Source organism: Amblyomma mixtum, chromosome 2, assembly GCF_055824585.1.
Source record: "Amblyomma mixtum isolate Tamu chromosome 2, ASM5582458v1, whole genome shotgun sequence".
NCBI classification, from domain to species: domain Eukaryota; kingdom Metazoa; phylum Arthropoda; class Arachnida; order Ixodida; family Ixodidae; genus Amblyomma; species Amblyomma mixtum.
In genome coordinates, this window is record NC_143013.1 from 236,642,720 (window position 1) to 236,666,806 (window position 24,087).

General features: G+C 44.3%; 1 protein-coding gene across 1 annotated transcript; it reads right to left on the bottom strand.

Annotated features, from left to right (window-relative positions):
* Window positions 1-2,457: 2,457 nt before the first annotated feature.
* On the bottom strand, window positions 2,458-23,336 carry LOC149363030 (techylectin-5A-like). The gene is made up of 6 exons (XM_089568418.1): window positions 23,234-23,336; window positions 19,025-19,167; window positions 17,997-18,102; window positions 10,363-10,530; window positions 6,436-6,708; window positions 2,458-2,657 (listed from the first exon to the last, which is right to left on the bottom strand). The coding sequence occupies exons 1-6, from the start codon at window positions 23,334-23,336 to the stop codon at window positions 2,458-2,460; spliced, it is 993 nt and encodes a 330-aa protein (XP_089424544.1).
* Between the last annotated feature and the right edge of the window lie 751 nt (window positions 23,337-24,087).

Genomic DNA, 24,087 nt, shown 5'->3' on the forward strand with positions numbered 1-24,087 from the left:
ATCTCGATATTTAGCAGTTTGCAAACACAGAGAACGCTGCGCACGAGGTGTCTCCCTGAAGGCAAGAGTGACTAGGCATTCTTCCAGGCTAAGGCTCTGCGTTAGCCATAGCAAGGCTGACTGATACACAGGACAGTGCCTTAGCAAAAAACCAACAAAAAAACTTAAAGGCACTAAACATGCTGCTGTACAGGCAAAATATTTTGTCTTTGTTTTTCTTCGATCTAACACGGAACATGTTTAGCTGCCGTATAACTTACTTCCCCGTTTAAATATTAACTAATCTTTAAAGCAGGCCAAGCTAAACAACATTCAAACCAAACAACTTTATTCCTAATATTTGCAACTGTGTGCACGTATACAGAATATTTGCTTCCTTGCATAAGCTCCGCGGTGGCTTAGGGGTTACGGCATTTGGGTTCTAAGCCCCAGGCGAATGCACCAGACCCCGCCCTCGGATGTCGAATTTCGACGGAGGTCAAGTGGCAAATTAATAATAAGGTAAGTGGGGCCTAAATTAATCCGGAGCCCTCTACTGCGGCTCCTTCCAAAGCACTGTGCGAATCTGGGAATGATCTACTTAGCATCAAGGTGCTGCATTTTCTTGCGTCCCTGGTATGCCCTTGAGATGCATGATCACAAATAAGGTGAATACGGCAGATTTACTACCAACTTCGTTGTGCGTATCTCACAGTCTCTTCAGTCATCTGATCGAAAAATGGCCGAAAAGAGGGGAGAACAAGCAGGCAAGGCGCTTATGGTAGAACGGAGCTCCCGTTTTACAGTATTAAGCAGCGATCAGCCGGACCGAGACATTGCGGTTGTTTTACTGTTCTCAACATTTTTCCACTTTCCGTGTCTTTACCATGCACCACCATACTATATTTGGCTTGCTTCCGTGCGTGATAATTTTCTTGGCCGCGTTCGACTACGCAACGGGCGCCTGGCCACAGTCATTTGATTTACTTAAGGCGCTTATCGACAATTGTAAGTGTTTCTGACTCGGGGTTCAGGAGATCTGTAAGGACGGAGTATTGCTGGTATCGTTTGAACATTGATGTTCTGAAGCCAGCTTCAAGGAGTGTATCCACGCTAAAATTAGGACTTCTGCAATGTATCTGACATACAATGTTAACATGAGTGTCTCTACGAAAAAATAAAAAAGTGACAAGTACACTGTATTTTGTGTTTACATTGAAAAAGGGACATGGATTGCGCACTTCATCAAGTAGAAAACTCATCAACGGTGATGCTGGTGACTTTTCCCGTTCTTCTCTGCTGGCGCTCCGAGAGTGAGCGGGACGAGAAGAGTCATGGTAGGCCGTGACTTAGAAAGTTCAAGAGGATGCTAGGCGTCTAGGGCGAGCGAGGGAAAAGCACAATCTTACGCAACTTCCCCATTTCCCTCTCAACAATGGATGGCTGCAGCGTAGAGATTTTGGCAATGAAGACAGCATCTACAAGGAGGCTCACAGAATTTCGTCCTCTCCTACTAAGTGTATAAGGATCTATCACAGCAGACGGCCAAATGCTGAAGAAGCGAAAAGTTCCCTAGACAAGGGAGATTCATTAAAATGTTGAATCATTGAGATTGCACTCTCACCCGCGCTGTTTACGTGAAGGCCGATTAATCGCTCTCAAATATGTGTCTCTGTAAGACGGTTGAAGAACGGCGGCAAAACAGTATTTTGGAGATGATCAAGTAATTTCCTGATTTTTCCACTGTTAAGAACTATACTAACCTAAACGAGACAAAACAAACCCGCACATATTTCTATTATTTCTAGGAAGCTTCTGCTTCATTTCATTTCATTTCATTTTGGCGACTGCACATCGAAAAGCACGCGACAGCATCAGGTACGCTGACAAACGCTCTTTCGAACACGCCGATAAAACCAGTGAAGCTTCACCCAGCGCGGGCTTTGATTCGACAAACGTAGCGATCATGTGATCGAAATGATTTAATCGAAGTTCCGAAGAGCAAACCTCTCATTACAAGGAATCCATAAAATAAGCCGCCATACTGCAGACGCGTTGAATTGTTGGATGAGACCCCTTCATCTGCCGTTAGTAGCAGGAAAAGGTCGAGTACCTCATTCTCTTGGTAGCATATGAGCGAAAACGAAAACAGGTAACCGTCATGACCTGTGAAAAGCGGACAGTGGATGTACGGCGTCCCTTCGTTTACGACCTAATAGCCATATTGCGTTAAATAAAGGGCTGATGATAGATATCTTTCCCTCACCACTCATAGTAAAGAAACGGTCACCAGCATAGTCAAAAAATGGTTTTACACTGACACAGCCTATTCTGCTTGAAGAAATATAAAACAAACTTAGAGCAAATCGGCCGAGAAGACAGCGAAACCAGTCGCACACAGCGTTTCATGCGCTTCTTAGGTAATATCGAAGAGAAAGAAAATTGCGGCGGTTTCGTTGTTGCCGTTGAGTTTAAGCCTCAGCACTGCGCCGACATCTTGCGAGCCGAAGTAACCACGGGCGGAGTGTACACTTTGTTCCATCGTGCAGCTGGGCCCTGGGCACAGAGAGTGTCCTGTGACATGGACACAGACGGAGGAGGCTGGACGGTGAGGATAGCCGTTATGAGGGAGTTCTGGGACCCGCGGTGTCCGCAGGCGTCCTGTGTCTTCGCGCTTGCTGCAGCGAAAACGTTGAGAGCCTTTAGAGGCTGGGCCGTTATGTCACTCTAACGTGCCTCCACGTGCTACTGCGCTATTCTACCTGGACCTAAGGTTACGACACCTCGCTTTCGTGGCCACAAGAGACTTTTTAAGGCGAAAGCCTTTAATGTCTCATCGTTGTAAGCAGCAGTTGTCGACAAGAATGTCACGCTTTTCAGTTGGTCGAAACGGTCGTGACGTCACAGTGCGCCAATTTCAAACGGGGCCAATTGTACTTTGGCTAGTAACCATGCATCCAATTGAAGGCATCATATGGTGATGCTCCAAGTGGGACTGAGCTTAGTTAATTGCTTAATTACCCAATTAGCCTAATTAACTTCTCTAGTCAGGCCATATAAATAAATAAAACCGAGTAGGAAATTGGTCGAGCTCGGGAATCGAACCCCGGTCTTCGGAGTGCGAGACGAGCATGCTATCCACTCCGCCATGCCAGCTCGATGGTTTGGAATGAACAAAGGCGCGTCTAGTGAATACGGTGTCTTCACTCACTCTCATCTTCCTCCATTCCCTTCCGGCGAGGTTTAGGTGTCCACCGACAAATGAGAGACAGATAAGTTCCTTTCCTCAAAAACCAATTTACCGACAAGCCAGGCGTAGAACCGAATGGGCGATGGCGTTCTATGGACTCCTTGGCAGCGTTGCAAGACGCTGTCGCGTTCCACTCTTAGGGGCGAAGCTTAACATCTTAACCACACATCAGTGACGACAGTTTAGGTAAAAAAAGTGCCCCCCTGAATTTTGACGGGTGTCCACCGAGATATGTGAGACAGTTACTGCGTAATTTCCTTTCCTCAAATACAATTTTCATTTTCTTCATTACGGCTCCTCTTTATCTATCTTCTTTCACTCCCGCCTCCCTTCCTCTACGGTGCAGTTCAGGTGTCCACCGAGATGACAGAGAATTACTGCGCCATTTCTTTTCTTAAAAAAGCGTTGCGTTCAAACGGCAAGGCATCGCGCCGAACGGGTGGTGGCGTTCCGTGGACTCCCTGGCGGCGCTACAACACGCTGTCGCGTTCCACTCCTAAAGGCGAAGCTTAAGCGTCATTAATTAGCATTGAATTAGTATACAGGTACTAATCAATAATTAACCATTAATTAGTGATTTGTCATCACTTAGTAATTAGTGCTCAATTGCATGTGACGCCACCAGTGCCACAGAAGCAGTCAAAGTGCGGAAAACGCTTTCGCCTCTACGCACTTTAGACAGTCAAAGTGCCCCTGAATTTTTACGGTGTTAACGCAACAGCTGTACCAATCTGGCTTATGTTAGACAACGGAATTTTAGCTTATTGTAAAAAGAGATAGATTTTATTTTGCATGGTAGGCATTGGCCGTACCAAATATAGGTTGTACAAGTGCAGTGAGCAGAAACAACTTTGATAAAACAATACTTTCCTTAGAGACTTGGCGACAATGTCTCCGGGGATCGAAGCCTCAACACGTACTCAATCAGGGCAACTATAACATCAGTTTAAATGGGACGGGATTATGACGTTTAGTGTCTTCTTTGCATGGAGCTGGTTCATACACTGCCTTCTCAGCCCCATTGTTGGCACGCAGTCCGCACTAATAGCACAGCTCCCTGGTACAACACTAATATCAAGCGGTTGTCAAAGAGAAAAAAGCTTATGTACAAACTTGTGAAACATTATTCTAACTATGTCCTATGGAAGTGTTATAAAACAACGTCATGTGAATACATAACAGCGCTAGAACAGGCGAAGAACACATTTTTAAATGTTACCCTTCCGTCCATGCTATCCACTGATCTGCGAAAGTTTTGGCCCATCATTAACCCGACTGATCGCGATAGCAAGCCTCTTTTCGACAGTCCAGGAACTACCATTTCCCTCGAACTGCAGCCTTCCGTGTTAAACGACGTTTTCAGTTGTAATTTGTCGATCACCGCCAATATCTTGTTTTAGAGCACAGTGTCATTTGGTAATACGCCAGTGTACGCTGTCACAATAGACCTTGATGGTGTAGCAAAACTGTTCAACGCACTAAAAATAACCGCTGCTCTAGGCTGCTGCATAATGAATGCTAAATTTCTAAGAAATAAAAGTGTTTATTCCTCCATCATGCTATCAAAAATTTTTCAGCAGTCACTTGACCAGTGTTCGCTACCTGCCGTATGGAAGGTCGGGAACGTGATTCCGCGCCATAAATCAGGTAACAAGTATTCTCCGCTAAACTACCAGCCAATTTCTCTCACCAGCGTTCCCTGTAAACTCCTCGAACACATCCTCTTTTCCGCCTAGCTAACTTCCTAGAATCGAACTCTTTCTTCTCGCGATTTCAACACGGATTCTGCGAATCATATTCGTGTGAATCCCAACTTGTATACTGTACTAACAGGTTGCGTGTTATTCTTGATCGTAATTCACTAGCTGACTGTGCGTTCATAGATTTCGTGAAAGAGTTTGATAAATTGTGTCATACTATACAAATTGCAGCAACTTAACCTCGGCCGAAAGATTCTTGCCTGGCTTGAAGCTTTTCTTACAAACCGTCAACAGTTCGTTTCTCTTGATGACCTTACCTCGGACCCGAGTGTCGCTCACTCCGGTGTTCCGCAAGGCTCTGTGCTCGGACGGCTTCTTTTGCTTACTTGCATTAACGACCTGCCCTCCTGCATTTCATCTCACACTCACCAATTAGCCGGCGACGGCGTAATATTCAGGCAAATAACATGCAATGGAGACATACTAATGCTTCAATCCGAACTCGACTCCATTTCAGCCTGGTGTAAATCTTGGCTAATGAACCTTCTCTCTAATGGCTTCGCTCTAGACACGGTACACACTTATAACTTCCTGTTCGCATTACCAATGACCTTGCCTGGACTGTTCATGTTACACATGTCATTAACAACGCCAAAAAATTCTCGGATATTTGCGCCGTAACACTGGTAAAGCACCTTCATCTCGGAAGCTTTTACCGTACAAAACACTCATTGTGCCTAAACTCGAATGCGCATCATCAATATGGGATCTTTATCACCAGAACTGAACGCACTAACTTCAGATGGTCCAAAATACAGCTGCTCGATTCATTCTCTCTAACTACAAAAGAACTGCAAGCATAACCAGCATGAAAGCTAGTTTCGGAATGCCATCCCTTGCGTCTGGTCGAAAAATACTTCGCCTTTCCTTCTTCATAAACATTTCACCATTCTTACCTGGCGAAGAGCTTATCTCACCCCCACAGTACGTGTCACCACGGATGGATCTCGCCCACAAGGTTTGAATAGCATTCTGCAGAACGAAAGCCTACTTTTATTCATTTTTACCCCGGACATCCCATGAGTGGAATAACGTTCCCGCACCACTGGCACCGATTAATGATCACCGTTTATTTCAAGAATGCATTAGCTAAAATTGTATAACTAGCAACCTTCTGTAAAATTATGCTCATATTTCCATGTTTTGTTAATTTGTATAACCACTCCCCTCTGCAATCTCAGTAATGGGCATCTCAGATTATTTTAAATAAATGAATAAATCGGTAGGAAATGCGAGTGGCCATAAGGATACTGCGTGCTTGTGCGGCTGCGGCATTTCCGGCTTAGAGGAATGTCTGACTGCAGGGCAAACCAAGCAGGATGACAGTGTAGGAGGCCCTACTCACCGCGGGAATATTAGACAGATTCAAATGCTGCTGGCTATTCATGAGAACTTGAAAATCTGAACATCGATGTGGGAGAGTTGGTTGAAAAGAGTTTTACACACGTGTAAAACTCTTCGGTCGGATCATCATACGGACACTGGGATATGAATAATGGTTATAGTAGACGGGATGTCCCCTACATGACCATATAATGCCATCGGCGACGCTATCGTGGTGACCATTTAAGTTAAGACCATTGAGGTTCGATGAAAAGCAATTCTGGTACCACCATGCACCTCTATATAAAGTTGCACAGCTGCTATTCACAGCGGAATCGTTGTCCTGGTCGAACGTGGAAAACTTCATTCCATTGCAATGTTCCATGCTGTTCCATCCTGCAAACGAGACGTAAGCAAAATAAGAGTCAAAATTCTGAACTCACCTATTGATGTTTATTGCGTAGAGTACAACGCTAATGGTCAAATTCATGTTTTGCAGCTTAATTGCAGTATCCGACTGAAAGGCGGCAATGCATAATAGCACACCACGTTGCGGTGAAGACGGAAAGGGAAGTCATCAAAACCAAGAATTGCAGTAAAATTTTCCGAGAGGCATGTAAAGCACAGTTCCAAACCAATATATCAGCAAAAGCAAAAACTAGAAGTCTCAATTACGCACGCCGTTTTTGTCACACCCCCTGCGAAAACAAGCTTAGTTAAGGATATCAAAGTATTACCCAGGAAAATAGAAAAGCATCACCAGGAAAGTTTAATTACAAACCAAATATTCTCAATCTCTTGCATGCGCACGATCGGGCGTTTATGCTCCTCTAACCAGAGCGATGCCGGTGCTCTCACCGCTTATGGGTGCGTGTGTGTGTGTGCATCTGTGTTGATGCCCGGCTGCAAGCTTCAGAACTTCTACAGCTTGTTTGTGCGCGCGTTTAAGCGAACAGCGGTGTGCAAGCGCATCAACACGACTCTCAGATGTTTCTTGCAACGCACGTGACCGCCTCAGCAGGCCAGGGCTTCACCACCAGCCGCCATGGCCCATGTGTCCGTATTCCGAGACAGTCCGTCTAAGCTCTCATCCGGAGCCGAGAACCTTCATCTAGCACTGCAACCATGTGTCCTGTTATACAAATAATAAAGTCAGAATGTATTAGCTTGCTGAAGAAATTTCTCTTAGCCTGCTGTTTTTTGCTTGCAACAAAAGTTGTTTGTTAACAAGAACAATGGAATAGAAACTGACTGTTTAAACTTCGTTTAAGTGGTCAGCTCTTAAGTTTGAATGTAAACATTTAGCCAAACCGTTTTTGACAGCAAATGCGCGCAGAAAAAATCTTGGTTATTTGCATCTAAGCCAGCTGTGGTATTTCTCGTTTGTACTTATGTGTTTATCGATTTAGTGAAAAGAATTAGGCCCAGTAGCCGCGTGAAGAAAGACTCGCAGTACACAGGTCGTGCAGAAAACTGCTGACTCAAGAAAAGGCTTTTCTTTGCGGCAGTTATCAGTTTTTTTACTCTGTTGTTTTTCGTTAGCTTACTGGAGGCCCTAAGAGTTGTATCGGGTCGCTCTTCACTCTTGCCCGAATTATTGAAGAGGGCGTGCACAACTCGACGAAGCAAAAAAAAAGCCGACGGCAGAAACTTACTGACTACTCGGTGTTTTCTTTCCGCCATAAGCATGCTTATTAAGGAGACACTAGTAGGGCCATGATGCGCTCGTTATGAAGTGCTTCACAAACAATTCAAACAAATACTTTTGAACAGTCAGCGAAGCCTCCACATGTAAGCGCGTTTCTTAGGCACTAAAGCTCTGGAACAGATTTCGAAACACAATAGCTGAGCAGCGCAAATAAGATTTTACGAGGATATACAATAATCTGCGGTGATCTTCTTGCAATATTCAGTGTATTTGAAAATTCTGAACGCTTATTGAATTCGAAGCTTTTTTTGTTGTTGCTTACACTGCACAATTTGGTAATCATTAAATGTAGAATGCTCTCGCATCGTTCACAAGTCAGGACTAAATAAATACTCGTGCCAGAGGAAAGGAGCCGTATAGCGTCGCCTGGTTACCTTGTCCCACATCTCATCTCTCATCTACGTCGTACAGTAACAGCAGGCCCGTAGAAAAATTCTGGCCCACGTTAGAATAAAGGCCGACTGCCTGTCAACTGATGTGTAATTCCTGTTGGAGTGGTTGTCCTTTAAAAGGTTTTTAGGATCTCTACGAGTATTTGTTATGAATTAGACGCCAATTGCCAAATAAATAAAGGACGTTACGTTTTCAAAAATTTTTACGTTCTAAATCTCTGTGAGATATAGGCGTTCTTATAAGTGACCAAATTTGATTTTCGTGGTACTGGATTGGTAGAGGTCGCATCGCACACAACAGGGAGATTAAAAAAAGTGAAAGAACGCACTGTGCTCAACTTGTAACTGTATTTTTCCTGGAGGAAACTGAAGATGAAAGGTGTTTAAAAAAATCCTACAAATTTAGAAGACGAGCAGCTCAGGAAAGCTCTCCAGTATTTTATAAATATATTGATAAAAAAAGAATTAAGAACATATATGTTGGAGCTCCTTGTTCCTATCTTGCGGTGAGAACAACAGAAAGAAAAACCAAACTCTCTCCGCCACATCCAGCATTAAATGTGGGGAATGATTTCTGACCTTTCTTTTTGTTTAGTTATTGCCCTGGCTTAGTGAGAACCTAAAAAGACGACCCCAAGTGGCATAACATACTGTTTTGTCAGGCTGCAGGCATTTTTGTGTTTTATCTCGTAAAAATAGAAATGGCTATACCTGAACTAGTTAATGGAAGATCATAATAAAAAACACAAACGTCTGCAGGGAACGAACGACATCACTGATGTTTCTCACCCTATACGCGTGCTGGTGCCGAGATGTGATAATTTTCAATCTAGAAGGGTATGCTCATGGTGACTCACTCTGGGCATTTTAGCCTTGTTTATATAAGAAACCTTCCTTTGGCACAATCTACAATTGTTAAATCTACCACCTATACCCCAAACATTTCTATTTACTTCATCTTAAGCAGAATTGGTTGAAACATCTTTATAATTATGCTCGGGTTCTTCACTCGTCGGTATCAACCAATCGAGCAGCACATATTAGTTATGTCTCGCTTTTTTCCACAAAACTATGAAGTGTGGCCAGAGAGAGTTTCTTTTGCGCGTGCGTGTACAAAGTGTAGTGTAGAGTGTCGGAGAGTCGCCCTCCACTGGAAGCAAAGCAGAAACATGCCATACTCTTGCATTCTACAAGAAAAGCATGCGCTAGGAAAGAACGCAGGCTAATACGAGCGCTGTAGTCGAAAACCACGGGAGGGAGCAGGACTAGTTTCTGACGCCTGGTGCACCGCTAAAGGGCTATACACGAGTATCCGTTTGGTCATCCCTTGAGCATACTGCGCATTGTTAAGCGTGTAAAATTTGTGTCGCGTACGGTGTATACTATAAACCTTTAGTTTATCCTTGTGTTTCGGTGCGTACGAAATTAGCGCCAGATATAATCAACGGAGTTGTTGCTATTCTCACACTAAGTGGAAGTTCACTAATACACGGTCAAGAGACCGTTGCGTAATCTTCTCTGACCTGTATCCCAGATCACAGGGAGATAATGAGTAATGCGAGGATTACGTCGCTGCAGCAGTCGCTTTAGCGGACGGGGTTGGGGGCATTAAAAAAAATATTTTTTTTTTAATGCGCCGCATGCTGCAGTGATAGTGGCCAAGTTAGACATCGTCATTTTTTTTCGTAGTGTCAGATGTACGGCCAAAATCTTTTTGGAAAAGTTAGATGGAAATGTTGTCGTTAAATGGACCCCTGTTTTAATGTAATAGTCGGCCGTTTTGCTATGCTTACGGCGAGTACTGCAATCCTATATGTGGCTTCTTGTCTTATCCAAAAGGCTTGAACCGCATCTATTTAGGATTTTTTGTCGCACTTGACCACTCCACGGATGCTTTTGGAGTGGCAAAGTGAAAGAAGTTGCGTTTTTACACAGCAAAAACTATCTCACCTTGGGGACCGAGAAATTGACCTAGTTTCATTTCAAACAGGTCTTCCTCGCTGCCAACGCTGACACTCTCGTAATCCACTGCTTGGCTGTCTTTTGTACTATTGATCAGCATCACACGAAGCGCCATGGATTCTTTTCCAGATGTAAGAGCGTGCAGTGCGCGATTTCCTGCATGGAAACCCAAAAAAGCTGTCGATGAAATTGCGCTCAAAATGGATGTTACTAAGCCAGGTCACTCTATTGAACTGGGGCGTCTATATACAGGGCCATTCATTCAATTCGCATGTAACAATCAGAAGCGGGCACGATACACAAAGCAAGTAAATTAACGTCTAAGTAATAATGCTGGTAGGTGTGGTTAAGTATTCGAATGTTATCTTGACAAAAGCGCAACATTTTAACCTTGGAAAGAGTGGTATCTTAGGATGAGCGTTATATACTGAGCACTTTAGCGGTGCAATTTATTGGGTATAACTGGGGTGCTAATATAGAAGCAAGGTAATCGAAGAGTCACAATAAATGATCGAAAAGAAAAACTGCCTCCGTTTTGTCCCAAGTTTATGTTTTACCAGGCAGAGAATGCAGCGGGGCAATTTGTGATTAAGCTAATCACAGACACCTGAATTGATGCCCCTCTTTTCACCACTTGTCCCTGGCAATACAGGAAGCTGGAGTTCAGGCCGTGGTCTTAAGATCCCTATGGGTAACATAAATCGAACAAACTACTTTTCGCACAAGATGACTTTCGTACGTCAAAATTACGCAACATTTTTACTTCGCATTCTAAGTTCCATGCTGGTGTAGAAATAAACATTTAGACGCAGATGCGCTAATATGTGCTCAATATTTCACCCCGAAAATTTTAGTTATTTTACATCGTTTTATTTATTTATTTATTTATACAAAATACCCCTAAAGGCCCTCGAGATGGTATTACATAAGGGCGGGGGGGTACAGGCATTTTATCAAAATAAAACAAAAGCACAAATATAAAACAACAAAACCACAAATGAAACACGACTTAGCATGGCATAAATAAGCAAAAGAATCAAAAGTATGGCAGCGGGCCAAAGAGGGAAATTTACTACAGTATTAAAATTATACAAACAGAACACTAATGCAAGAATCATTTTAGTAACATGCCCAGGAAAAATGGAAGCCAAGAACAAATAAAATGACAATGTACGCAAAGAGTTAAGCAGTAGTTATTCAAGATATAAGATTAAAATACTTATCAGGATCAGTGGTGGTTGCGAAATGTGAAGGCAGAGTGTTTCATTCAGATATTTTGCATGGTAAGAATGAATGCGCATAGATAAATGTTCTGCACGTGAAACGCCTAACTTTAAAGGGATGATTGCGGCGGTCAAAAATCGAAGGCGGCAAAGAAAAAAGTCGTTATGAAGTGATGGATGATGATAAAGTTTATGAGAAAGTGATAGTCGTGCAACTTTGCGGCGGAGACATAAATCATTGAGACCTGCGCGTTTCTTCACGGTTGTGATGCTGGTGTTACGTGAATAATCGGAGTAAATAAAACGAACTGCGCGGTTTTTGCAGGGATTCAATGTTATTTATTAGGTCAGATTGGTAAGGGTCCCAAATAGCCGAGGCATATTCAATTTTAGGTCGAATTAGAGTGGTATAGGTATGGGCACGGAGGTGAGGAGGAGCATGCTTTAGGTTATGTTTTAAGAGACCTAAAGACCGATTAGCAGATCCAAGCATAAGATTAAAATGGTGGTTCCATGTTAAGTCTGAATGAAGGTAAAGTCCGAGGTACTTATACGTGGTGACTAGCTCGATGAGCTAATATTTAAGGAGTATGCTGTTTGAATTCGAGACATTCGGTTAGTAAAAGACATCAGTTTTGTTTTTTGAATGAATAAGTTGCATAAGCTAGGTTGAGCACCACGCTGTTACTGAATCCAGGTCAGATTGAAGGGATTGGCAATCGGTGTTAGAATAAATTTTGCGATAAATTACACAATCATCAGCAAAAAGTCTTATATGGGAAGAAATCTAATCCAGTAAATTGTAGACAAATATTAGGTAAAGTAAGGGGCCAAGCACACTCCCTTGTGGGACGCCATAGTGTATTTGGCTGAAAGACGAATTGTGGTTATTGACAGTTGCAAATTGAGACCTGGAAAAAAGAAAATCTTTAACCCCTGCAATGACAAGAGGGTGAATATTAAGCAGTGCTAGTTTCATTAATAACCGGTTGTGAGGAACCCTGTCGAAAGCTTTAGAAAAATCAAGAAATGTGGAATCTACTTGACTGCCAGCATCAATCGATGAATGTATGTCTTGAATGAATACGGCAAGTTGCTTTTCGCATGAGTAGCCTTTACGGAACCCATGTTGATATTTAAAGATAATATTATGTTCCTCAAGATAGTTAATTACCTGCGAGTGAATTACGTGTTCATGAAGTTTGCAAACAGAGCTAGTTTAGTTAATGAAATGGGTCGGTAATTTAGTGGCGAGGAACGATTGCCAGACTTGAAAAATGGCACTACTTTAGCTAGGCGCCAGTCCAGCGGAATCACGCCAGATGATAGAGATTGTGAAAAAATTGGCAGAGGCTCAGCTTGGTTAAGCCCGGAAATTGCGAAAGCAACTTCATCCGTGTCTTCAGCCCGCATCCGCCGTGTCTACCGCCGCTCTGCGCCTAGGGCACGAGCTGGAGCTCTGTTTACACAAGTGGTGTGACGTCACTGCGACCGCAGCGCTCCTAGCGGGAGAAGCGAGAGACTCACCGCCGTGTCTACCGCCGCTCTCCGCCGACGGCACGAGTTGGGCCCTTCTCTTCCAGAGACGGTGTGACGGACGGACGGACGGACGGATCGAGGTCGAGATCGAGATCGATGGATGGATGGATGGATGGATGGACGGACGGACGGACGGACGGACGGACGGACGGACGGATGGATGGATGGACGGACGGATGGATGGATGGACGGACGGACGGATGGACGGATGGATGGATGGACGGATGGATGGATGGATGGATGGATGGATGGATGGATGGATGGATGGATGGATGGATGGATGGATGGATGGATGGATGGATGGATGGATGGATGGATGGAGAGGAGCGCCCCCTTTGAAAAGGGGTGGTGGCAATTGCCACCATGCTCAGCTTTTCTTTCTTTCGTTATATTTTTTTACTGTGTTGTCAATTCTCATTAAGATTCGCCATCATCTTTACCTACGGTATCCTACATTTCGAACCTTATGCCACATCTCTGCTTTTCAGCCACCAATCCTCCAATCGCTTTCTGCTAACTTCCAATGCAGATTTATTTGCATGACCAGTTGTGGTCAAATGTTAGGGGAATTCCCCATGGTGGAGTAGATTTTTAATAAGGGAGTAATTACTCATTGACATCCACTCGAGCGCAGCCTTACGACTACAAAGGAAAGCTATACAGCTTTCTCAGAAACTTCGAAGTTAAAGAAAAATTCGTCCTGGTCCGGGGTTCCCGGACCAGGACGAATTTTTCTTTAACTTCGAAGTTTCTGAGAAAGCTGTATAGCTTTCCTTTGTAGTCGTAAGGCTGCGCTCGAGTGGATGTCAATGAGTAATTACTCCCTTATTATTTACATGACCATTGTTATGTTTAAACCCTAGGGCCTCAGGAAGAGTGACTGTGCCTGCATCGCCATACTGATGGATACCATCATATTTGAGTATGAGGTGTTCAATTGTTTCCACAGATCTACCACACACTGCACATGCGTCATCTTCTTCGTTAAATTTCTTTTTGTAGCTGCGCGTTCTACGACACCCTGACCTAGCTTCAAAATGTAGGGCACTGCCTCTTGAGTTATCATAGAAAAATTCTTTCCTGATCTGCCTTTTCCAGTATCGATATAGTTCTACTAAATGTTTCTTTTCCATTGAATTAATCCAATTTCTAACTTCCGCGTTTTTAACCTGTCGTTTAATGCTCTTTCTTTCTCCGTCCTCATGACGGGCATACTTACTGGTTAGTTTTGTAGTTCTTTTCCGCCACTGTGAGTCAACGCTCTTTCTGTATAAGTATTTAAATACCTTAGCTGTCCACCTGTTATCGTCCAATTTCCTCAGGCGTTCTTCATATAGTATTTTACTCTTAGCTTCCCGTGCTTCGGACGATGCCCAGCCTATATCCCCTTGTACTGCCTCGTTTGTGGTTTCGCCGTGGGCACCTAGTGCTAATATTCCAACAGCTCTCTGATTTACGTCTAATCTCGACTGAACTTCTGCCCTTAAGCACAGAACCGCATTGCCGAAAGCAAGTCCCGGCACCATTATTCCTTTCTAAATACCTTTTACTACTTCATATTTGCTGTACCCCCATAATGCCGTATGTTTCATTATCCCGGCGTCTCATCGTCCTTTTGCCCTGAGAGCCCGTTCATGCTTTTCCGTGTATATCTGCCCTCCGTTTAGCCATATCCCGAGGTATTTGTATTCGGCCGCTTTGGGTATTTCGTGGCCTTGTATTGTAAGCACCTGATCAGTTGTACCGTTAAAAATCCTCACAACTGATTTAGTTGCGCTAAAACTGAATCCTAGAGCGTCTCCTTCGTCTCCACAGCAATTAACCAAAGTTTGTAAATCTTCCTGGCTATCTGCTAACAGTACAATATCGTACGCATACATTAAACCCGGGAGTCGCTGCTCAACTACATTTCCGCCTAATCTGTACGACAGATTATAACCTAGATTACTTTCTTCTAGCCTTCTTTCCATATTTATCACGGAAAGCATGAACAGCAGCGGTGATAGAGTACAACCTTGCCTTAATCCTTTTTGCACCCTCACAGTTGTGGTACTTTTTTCCCTTCCCATGTAATTTCAACTTCATTATCTCGGTAGATTTCCTGTAGAAAATCAATCACCTGATGACCGATACTCAAATTTTTCAATATGCTCCACAGGAGTTCCCTGTTGACGTTATCGTATGCATCGCTTATGTCCAGAAAGGCTAAATACAGAGGTCTGTTTTCCGCCTTAGCTATTTCTATGCATTGGGTAAGCACGAACAGGCTATCATCTAAGCGCCTTCCCCTTCTGAACCCATTCTGAAGTTCTTCGATTATCCGATTACCTTCTAACCATAAAAAGAAGCTCCGCGGGCTAATTGAAAGTAACCCGCCACTGTCACGGCCACACCCATGTTTTTTTTTTTTTATGACTGCAGCTGATGCTGCTGCGGTGAGCCAGCTGAACAGTGCGAGTTGGGCGTTCTGTGGGTAGAACTGCAGGATGGTGTGTGTACACCGTGGCGCTCAGGGAGTTTTCCCTGCGGAGGGGCTTTCTTCTCACGTAGAGTGAAAGGCCGTTGCGCTAGGGCGTGCGTGCGCCCAGTGCCAGCGTATAGGGCTTTGCTCGCGTTCGAACCGCGTTGGCCGAAGGGTACCCTACTACCTTTAGCAGGCTGCGAGGTTGTTCGAAACTGGGCTTGACCCGCAGGGGGCACAGCGGTGTTTACGGAGCTTCTCCCAAGCGTACACCCCTAAAGAAAGCCGAGCGCCAGGCCGGGGGACGCCTGTACCCATTTTTACCGGTGGGTGTCCGGCGGTGGATTTCCAACCAACCACCTCCCGCAGCCGAGACGGGTGCTCAAACCACTGGGTCACGACTCAAACCACTGGGCCACGACGTCAGTCCTACTGCAGCGCCTCTAGTGGAAGAAGCGAGAGGCTCACCGCCCGCCGTGTCTACCGCCGCTCCACACTGACGAGCAGAGCTGGGGCCCTGGTTTTTCGCAGCTAGTATGACGTCTCGTCTAAGGTCACGCTAAAGGTCAAACGTGTCCACCGCCGCGCTACGCTGAAGGGCTCAAACTGTGAGCAGTATTGCTTTCGCAATAAAATATAGCGGACAAGATGCGATGAATACCATCAGATGAATTTTTGAGTACTTTGTTATTATAAAGCCATGGTGATCTGATGCTGATGTTGTTTTAAGCTCCCTATTAAGGATAAGATACCGGTCTCACTGATACATATTTCGGATATTGACGTATTAGAAGTGCTGATAGAAACAGGAGGTAGAGGGAGATCTTCACGGGTAAAAACGGATGTGAATGCGTTATTGAAAAGTTCGGCGCATTCGGCCACTGGAACACTGCTGCCATCCGCGTTGGTAAGAGTAATGTCGGGATGATAAGAGGGGTTTATTATCTGCCAGAACTTCCGTGGATTGTTTGTTAGCATTGCCGGTAGATCGTGTGTGAAGAAGTGCCTACGTGCAGATGTCAACTGAGACTGATATTCCTTATCACATAGTTTGTACCGTTGCCATGATTCGGAGTGTCTGTTTTTGTTGGCCTGTCTGTAAAGGCGCTTTTTTTTGTTATTAAGGCGACGTAGATGCCTATTAAACCAAGGCGCTGTGTTAGTGCATGGGATACTGCTGACGGGTATGAATCTGTCAATGAGAGTAGCAAGTTTCACGCTGAACAGGTTCCAGTTCGATTCCAGAGAGCGTGACTAAAAATCATGAAAAAAATGATCAGCAAACACTGACACCTGAGCGTTTATTTCACCGAAGTTTGCTCGGTTGTAGCACCTTATTTGTTTAGTACGAGTTACTTTTTTATGGGGCACAATATTCAGGTTTCCCATGATTATGGAATGGTCGGAAAGCCTTCTAAGTGCGCAGTCTTGGAGCAGAGGTAAGGATTATTTGTCAGGATAAGATCGAGAATATTGGCTGTAGTGGCGCAACGACTCGTAGGTTCAGAAATAAGTTGTTGCAAAGAGAAATCGAGACAGGACTGGAGGAAAGCCTATGCCAGAATGCCAAAAAGAAATGGTTTTCTTCTTAAGCTTAGCTTTTTGCAAAAACGTTGATTGTAGTCTCAAATCTGCCGTGTTTTTACATCATTAAAAATTCTGAATTGAAAGAATTGAGATAGTGCACCCTGAATATCATTACACACGTGAATAAAGTGGCCCTTATGTCTCTATTGCCTTGTTTATAACCTCAGTATTCTTCCATACAATCTGCTCTAGCCGACTGCAGAGATAAAGTCATTTATAACTGCGAGCTCTGGAGTAGAAAATTAAATGCAGTGCCTTATTTCATTATTTTGTTGGCACAGACTTGAGTGCACATCATTCATACTCAATGCACGGTGGATTCACGAATCGGTGGCAATTCAAAATACGGAAAAAGGCTATAGGCGCACTAGGTTAGACATAAACCTACAGGCTGTAATCCAACAACGTTTTTTCATCATTTTACCAGGAGTGTCTTTCATCATGGCGCGCACTGAAACTGCCGGGCCAAGCATGAAATGAAAATAAATCGATCGGCTCAGGGAGCTCACACCCGAAGTAAACATGAAGCGTAGACATGGCTAGACCTGTATACGCGCCCCTTTTCCGCGATACTTTTGGCCTTAATAAGAAAAAGTAGTTTTAAAGGCAAAAAGTTTTGCGTTATTGTGATTTTTTGCCGGCTTTCCGGTTCCGCTTGTCCAAGGGTATGATTATCAAGCGCAGTACCAGTTCAGCTGCCTCGGCAACTCGACTGCTCATCGCTGTCTTGTGATGGCGGTGCGATCGGCAGCTCACAACTACCTTTCCCTTTTTATGCATGCTGCAACGTCGTATTTACAAAACGAGATTACCAATCCAGTATTCGTGAGCCGGATCGCCGAAACCTCGAGCGTATTCGGTCCAGTTCCTGTAAAAGTAATACACGTTGTTTCCATACTGCCCTCTTCTTTGGATGACCTGAAAAACAAGAGGGCGGGATTATTATTAGGCACATACTGGAAATAGAAGTAAGAACGGCTCACGCTCTTGGGTTAGCATCTTTCCTCTGGCACCGCCGGGATAAGATTGAACGGAGGAGCTATATGGTCGAGCGTCAATGCATTGCTCGAGACTCTTGGGGATTAAAAATTTGCCTCCCGTATGTAGCTTTTCTTCTGTGCCTCAGATAAGTCTTCCCACATCGATGTACAGATTTGCCTGTTATCATGAGTAGCCAGCAGCCCTTGAATCTCTTTAATATTCCTGCGGGGAGTTGCCCCTCATGCACTGTCACACTGCTCTGTTTGCCCTGCATTCAGACACTGCTTCTATGCCGGAACAGTCGGAGCCGCTTAAGGACGCTGTATCCTTATAGCAACTCAGATTTCCTTGCTCTATCAGTGCGGACTGCGTGCCAACACTGTGGCTGAGAAGGCAGTGTACGAACCAGCTACATGTAAAGAAGACACTAAACGTCAAAATCGCGTCCCGTTCAAACTCATGTTATCGTTGTCCGCATTGAGTCTGTGTCGATGCTTCGATCCCCGGAGCCTTTTTCCGCCAAGTCTATTAGAAAAATATTATCTTAGCCAAGTCGTTTCTCCTCGCTGCACTAGTACAATATATATTTGCTATTACCATTGCCTACCGGGCAAAATAAAATGCATTACATCATAATAAGCTAAAACTTGGTTTTCTAAGATAAGCCGCAGTGGTACAGCTGTTGCGTAAGCACTGTAAGCTTGAATAGCAGAGTAGCATGTGAGGACACGTTAGAGTGACATAACAGCCCATCATTTATAGGCTCTCACTTAGCGTCTTCGCTTCAGCAAGCTCCAAGACACAGGATGCCTGCGGACTGCGTGACTCCAAAGAACTTCCTCATAACGTCTATCCTCACCGTCCAGCCTCCTCCGTCTGTGTCCATGTCACAGTACACTCTCTGTCCCCAGGGCCCAGCTGCACGATGGAACAAAGTGTACACTCCGCTCGTGGCGCCTCCGGCTCGCAGGATGTCGCCACAATGCTGAGGCTTAAACTCAACTGCAAAAATGAAACCACCATAATTCTCTTTTTGTTCTATAGTACCTGAGAGGCGCATGAAACACCGTCTGCGACTGGTTTCGCTGTCTTCTCGGCCGATTTGCTTTAAATTTGTTTTATATCCCATCAAGCTGAAGAGGCTGTGTCAGTGATAGAACCATTACTATTAGGGGAGAGGGAAAGATATCATCAATCAACAGCCCTATATTTAAAACAATATTTCCGGCACTCTTGTGCGTCACAGATGGGATGGGCAGCTATACGACAGGGTACCCAAAAGAAACCGGACTAAATTTTTTGGTCGGCAAAGCTCCTGTGGTACCACGTTTTGCCACTAGGAGACCATAGAATGAACATTCCAGAGTCAGTAAGCCGAGTGCCGTCGTTGAAGGAGGTCACACTAGTTTAGGCAGAGTTTTAGAGTGACGACTGTTTTGTGTGAATGTCGTTTTTGCAATGGCTGAATTTCGTGAACAGCGTGCGCCGGTGGAATTCTGATTTTTGCTCGGAAAAAGTTGAATGGAAACTCTTGAAATATTAAGAAAGGCGTACAAGGACGATGCTATGGGGACAACTCAAGTGTTCCTGAATCGAATCCTGAATCAAAGCAACAATCATGTCAATGGAAAACTTCAAATTAACCTCGCCTCAAGAAAGCTTGTCAGGTGAAACCAAACCTCAAAACAATGCTGATTTGTTTTTTCGACGTGAGAAGAGTCGTCCATTGAGAATTTGTTCCGCAGGGTCGGACAGTTAGCCAGGCTTTCTACTTGGATGTTTTGAAAAGATTGGTCAACAGTGTGCGGTGGAAGCGGCCAGATTTGGGGCGGTCGGGTGACTGGTTTTTCCATCATGGCAATGCCCCTGCTCACACAGCCCTGTCTCTACGACAATTTTGGACCAAAAATGGCATGACCCCTATTCCTCAACCCTCATACTCTCCCGACCTTGCCCCGTGCTACTTTCTTTGTTTCCTAGAATGAAAAAATAGGTGAATGGAAAGCGTTTCGCTGTTGTTACTGAGGTGAAGGAAAAAACGACGGAGGCACTGTCAAGCATCACAAAAGATGAATTTAAACAATGTTTTGAAAAATGGAATGAAAGATTCGACAAGCGTATCATTGCAAGTGGGGAATACTTCGCAGGAGATTGAAGGTCAGTGCTTAAAATGTGAACAAATAAGTTCAAACAAAAATAAGTCCGGTTTCTTTTGGGTACCCCCTCGTATATTCCTCTGATTATTGATATTCAGTCACAAACGGAGGGACGCCGCATGTGCACTATCAACTTTTCACAGGTCGTGACGATCGCCTGTTTTCGTTTTTCATTCATATAATACCAAGAGAATGAGGTACTCGATCTTGTCCTTCACCTAATCGCAGATGAAAGGGACCCATCCAAGAATGCAACGCGTCTGCAGTAAGAAGGCTTATTTTCTGGGACTCCTCGAGAGGCGAGGTTTGCTCTTCGGAATTTCGATTAAATCTTTTATTACACATAAGCGCTACGTGTGTCGATTCAGAGACTGTGCAGGTTGAAGCTTCACTCCATTCATCGGCGTATTCGAAGGAACGTTGGTCAATGCAGTTGAAGCTTTTGCGAGTTTTTGGAGGCTCGGAGTGGGCCGCCAAAATAAATGAAATAAAACGGAAGCTTCTTAGCAGCAAGAGAAATATGTGCCGGTTTGTTTCATCTAATTTTGGTAAATATAGGTCTTAACGGTTGAAAAATACGAAAACTACTTTATCATCATCATCATCAGCCTGACTACGCCCACTGGAGGGCAAAGGCCTCTCCCATGTCTCTCCAATTAATCCTGTCCTTCGCCAGCCGCGGCCACCATATTCCCGCAAATTTCTTAATCGCATCCACCCACCTAACTTTCTGCCGCCCCCTGCTACGCTTGCCTTCTCTTGGTATACCCTCCGTTACCCTTAAGGACCAGCGGTTATCTTGCCTTCGCATTACATGCCCTGCCCAAGCCCACTTCTTCCTCTTCATTTCATTTCACAGCTACAACACAAGGTGCACAGCTTACAACATATGTAAAATACGCACAAATTATGGCATGCAAAAGCAATCCTTTGTTATACCCGATTTGTTAAATCGTCAGCCAGCCATCATGACAATTGTAAATCAATCAGCGTCCATAGGGGTATTCAAAAAGAAGTTGAATGCCTACTTAATGTCATAGTAGAAAAGACTTGACTTCGTAGATTTCTTGCTTTTTGAGTGCTAGTTTCTTACCTTTGCATCACGTTTTGTATCGCTGCATACTTTTTTTTTCGTTTTGCACCTATAATTCCGTGCCTGCAACCGTTTTCATGTCCACATTTTCCTTTCTTTTCCTTCACCGTATGCTGAGGTGCTGTGTGTATTGAGAGGCTGACACTCGTCAGGCATCTGTGCCTTTTTGTCAGCCTCTTAGACAGACCTGTACATTTGTATCACGTCTACCTGAAATAAACTTCAAACTTCAAACTAGGATGTCATTAACCCGTTTTTGTTCTCTCACTCACTCCGCCCGCTTCCGATCTCTTAACGTTACACCTAGCATTTTTCTTTCCATAGATCGCTGCGTTGTCAACTTAAGCTGAACCCTCTTTGTTGGCCTTAACTTTTCTGCCCCATAGGTGAGTACCGGGAAGATAAAGCTGTTGTGTACTTTTCTGTTCAGGGATATTGGTAAACTGCTATTGATTATCTGAGAGAACCTGCCATATGCGCTCCACCCCATTCTTATTCTTCTAGTTATTTCCCTCTCATGATCCGGATCAGCTGTCCCTACGTGCCCTAAATAGACATATTCCCATACTACTTCTAGCACCGCGCCAGTAATTGCGAACTGTTGCTCTCTTGCTAGACTGTTGAATATTACTTTGGTTTTCTCCATGTTAATTTTAGCCCAACGTTTCTGCTCTGCCTGTCTAATTCATTGATCATGCTCCGCAGTTCATGTCATGAGTGACATTGCAAGGCAATGTCATCCGCGAATCGCATATTACTTAGGTATTTTCCATTAACTCTTATCCCGAACTGTTCCCATTTACGCCCCCTAATACCTCCTGTAAACAGGCGGTGAATAGCATAGGCGAGATCATGTCTCCCTGCCTGACACCTTTCCTTGTTGGAATTTTAGTGCAGACTTTATGGAGAACTATGGCAGCTCTACAATAGTTATAAATATCTTCCAATATTTTCACATAACTCTCTTTACACCCTGATTTCGCTATGCCTACATGACTTCTGAGGTTTCTACTGAGTCGAATGCTTTCTCGTAATCAATAAACGCTATATATAGGGGCTGGTTATATTCTGCGCATTTCTCTATCAACTGATTGATAGCAAAATATCATTTTGCTGTCGTTCTTGAACGTTTTGCTGTCGTTCTTAGAAAGACATATAATTGAGCACAATGAATCGGCCTTCAGGTAAGCGGTGCCGGTGAGAGTGCATTATTAATGGTCCACCATATGAGTGAATGTCTCTTTTCTAGGGAACTTGTCGCTTCTTGAGAATATGTCTCTCTCCGTTCATAGATCTTTGTACATCGAGTAGGAGAGGACGAAATTCTGTGAGCCTCATTGTAGATGCTGCCTTCATTGTCAAAATATCTACGCTTCAGCAAACCATTGTTGAGTGGGAAAGAATGAAGTTGTGTAAGATTGTGCTTTTCTCTTGCTCGCCCTAGACACCTAGCACCCTCTCGAACTCTCTCCGTCGTGGCAGCTGCCACGACCGTTCTCATCCCGCCCACTCTCCGAACGCATACAGAGGTAGAGGGGAAGAGTCACCTGCATCACACTGGATGAGTTTTCGACTTGATGAAGCGCCCACCCCATTTCCCGTTTTCAGAATAAACATAAAATGCCTGGTATTTGTCACTTTTACATCTTTTAGTACAGACATTATATGTCATAAACACTATATGTCAGAGGTATTGCAGAAGTCCTAATTTTAACGTAGATAAGTACATGGAGGCTAGATTCACAGCAACATTGTTCAAGCGATATCGGCAATAGTCCGTCCTTACAGATCTGCTGAACCCCGGGACAGAAACACTTACATTTGTCGATAAGCAACCGAACTAAACCAAACGGCGGTGGGCCGGCGCTTGTTGCGCAGGCGAACCCGGCCAGGAATGTTACGCAGAGAAGCTTGCCGAACATAATATGGCGGTGCCTGGTAAAGACAAGGAAAGTGGAGAAATGTTGAGAACAGTGAAAATGGTCGCCATGTCTCGTCCGGCACCTCGTGCCTAACTCTATAAAGCGGGACCTCAGTTCTACCTAAACGCCTTGCTTTCTTGTTCTCCTGTCTTTTCGACCAGTTTTCGATTAGATGACTGAAGAGGCTTTGGTATACGCACAACGATATTACTAGTAAATCTTCCGTATTCACCTTATTTGCGATCATGCATCTCAAAGACATACCAGGGAAGCAAGAAAACGCAGCACCTTAATGCTAAGTAGGGCATTCCCAAAGTACCACAGTGTGTTGGAAGAAGCCGCAGAAGAGGGCTCCGAATTGATTTCGTCCCCTCGCGGATATTCAAAGTGCGCTGACTTCGCGCAGCACGCGAGGGCTTTCCCACTTCACCTCCGTCGACGTGCGACTTCCGTGTGGCGGGATCGGACGCATTCGCCTGAGGCTTAGAACTCGAATGCCATAGCCCCTAAGCCACCGCGGAGCTTATACAAGGAAGCAACAATTCCGTATTAGTGCGCACAGTTGCAAATCTGTTGAATAAAGTTGTTTGGCTATAATGTTGTTTAAGTTAGTCTGCTTTAACGGTTAGTAAATACTTAAACAGGGAAGCAAGTTGTATAGCAGCTAAATATGTTCGCCGTTAAACTGAAGAAAAAACAAAAACAAATTCGTCGTCATCCTGCGAAATATTCTATCGGCCAAAGCTTAAGA

Coding starts and splice junctions, on each gene's coding strand:
- LOC149363030 (XM_089568418.1), bottom strand. CDS start 23,336: ATGTTCGGCAAGCTTCTCTGCGTAACATTCCTGGCCGGGTTCGCCTGC. Junction 19,168..23,233: donor TCGGTTGCTTATCGACAAAT/GTAAGTGTTTCT, acceptor TCATTTTTGCAG/TTGAGTTTAAGCCTCAGCAT. Junction 2,658..6,435: donor CCGACCGAAGAGTTTTACAC/GTGTGTAAAACT, acceptor TTTTCGCTGCAG/CAAGCGCGAAGACACAGGAC.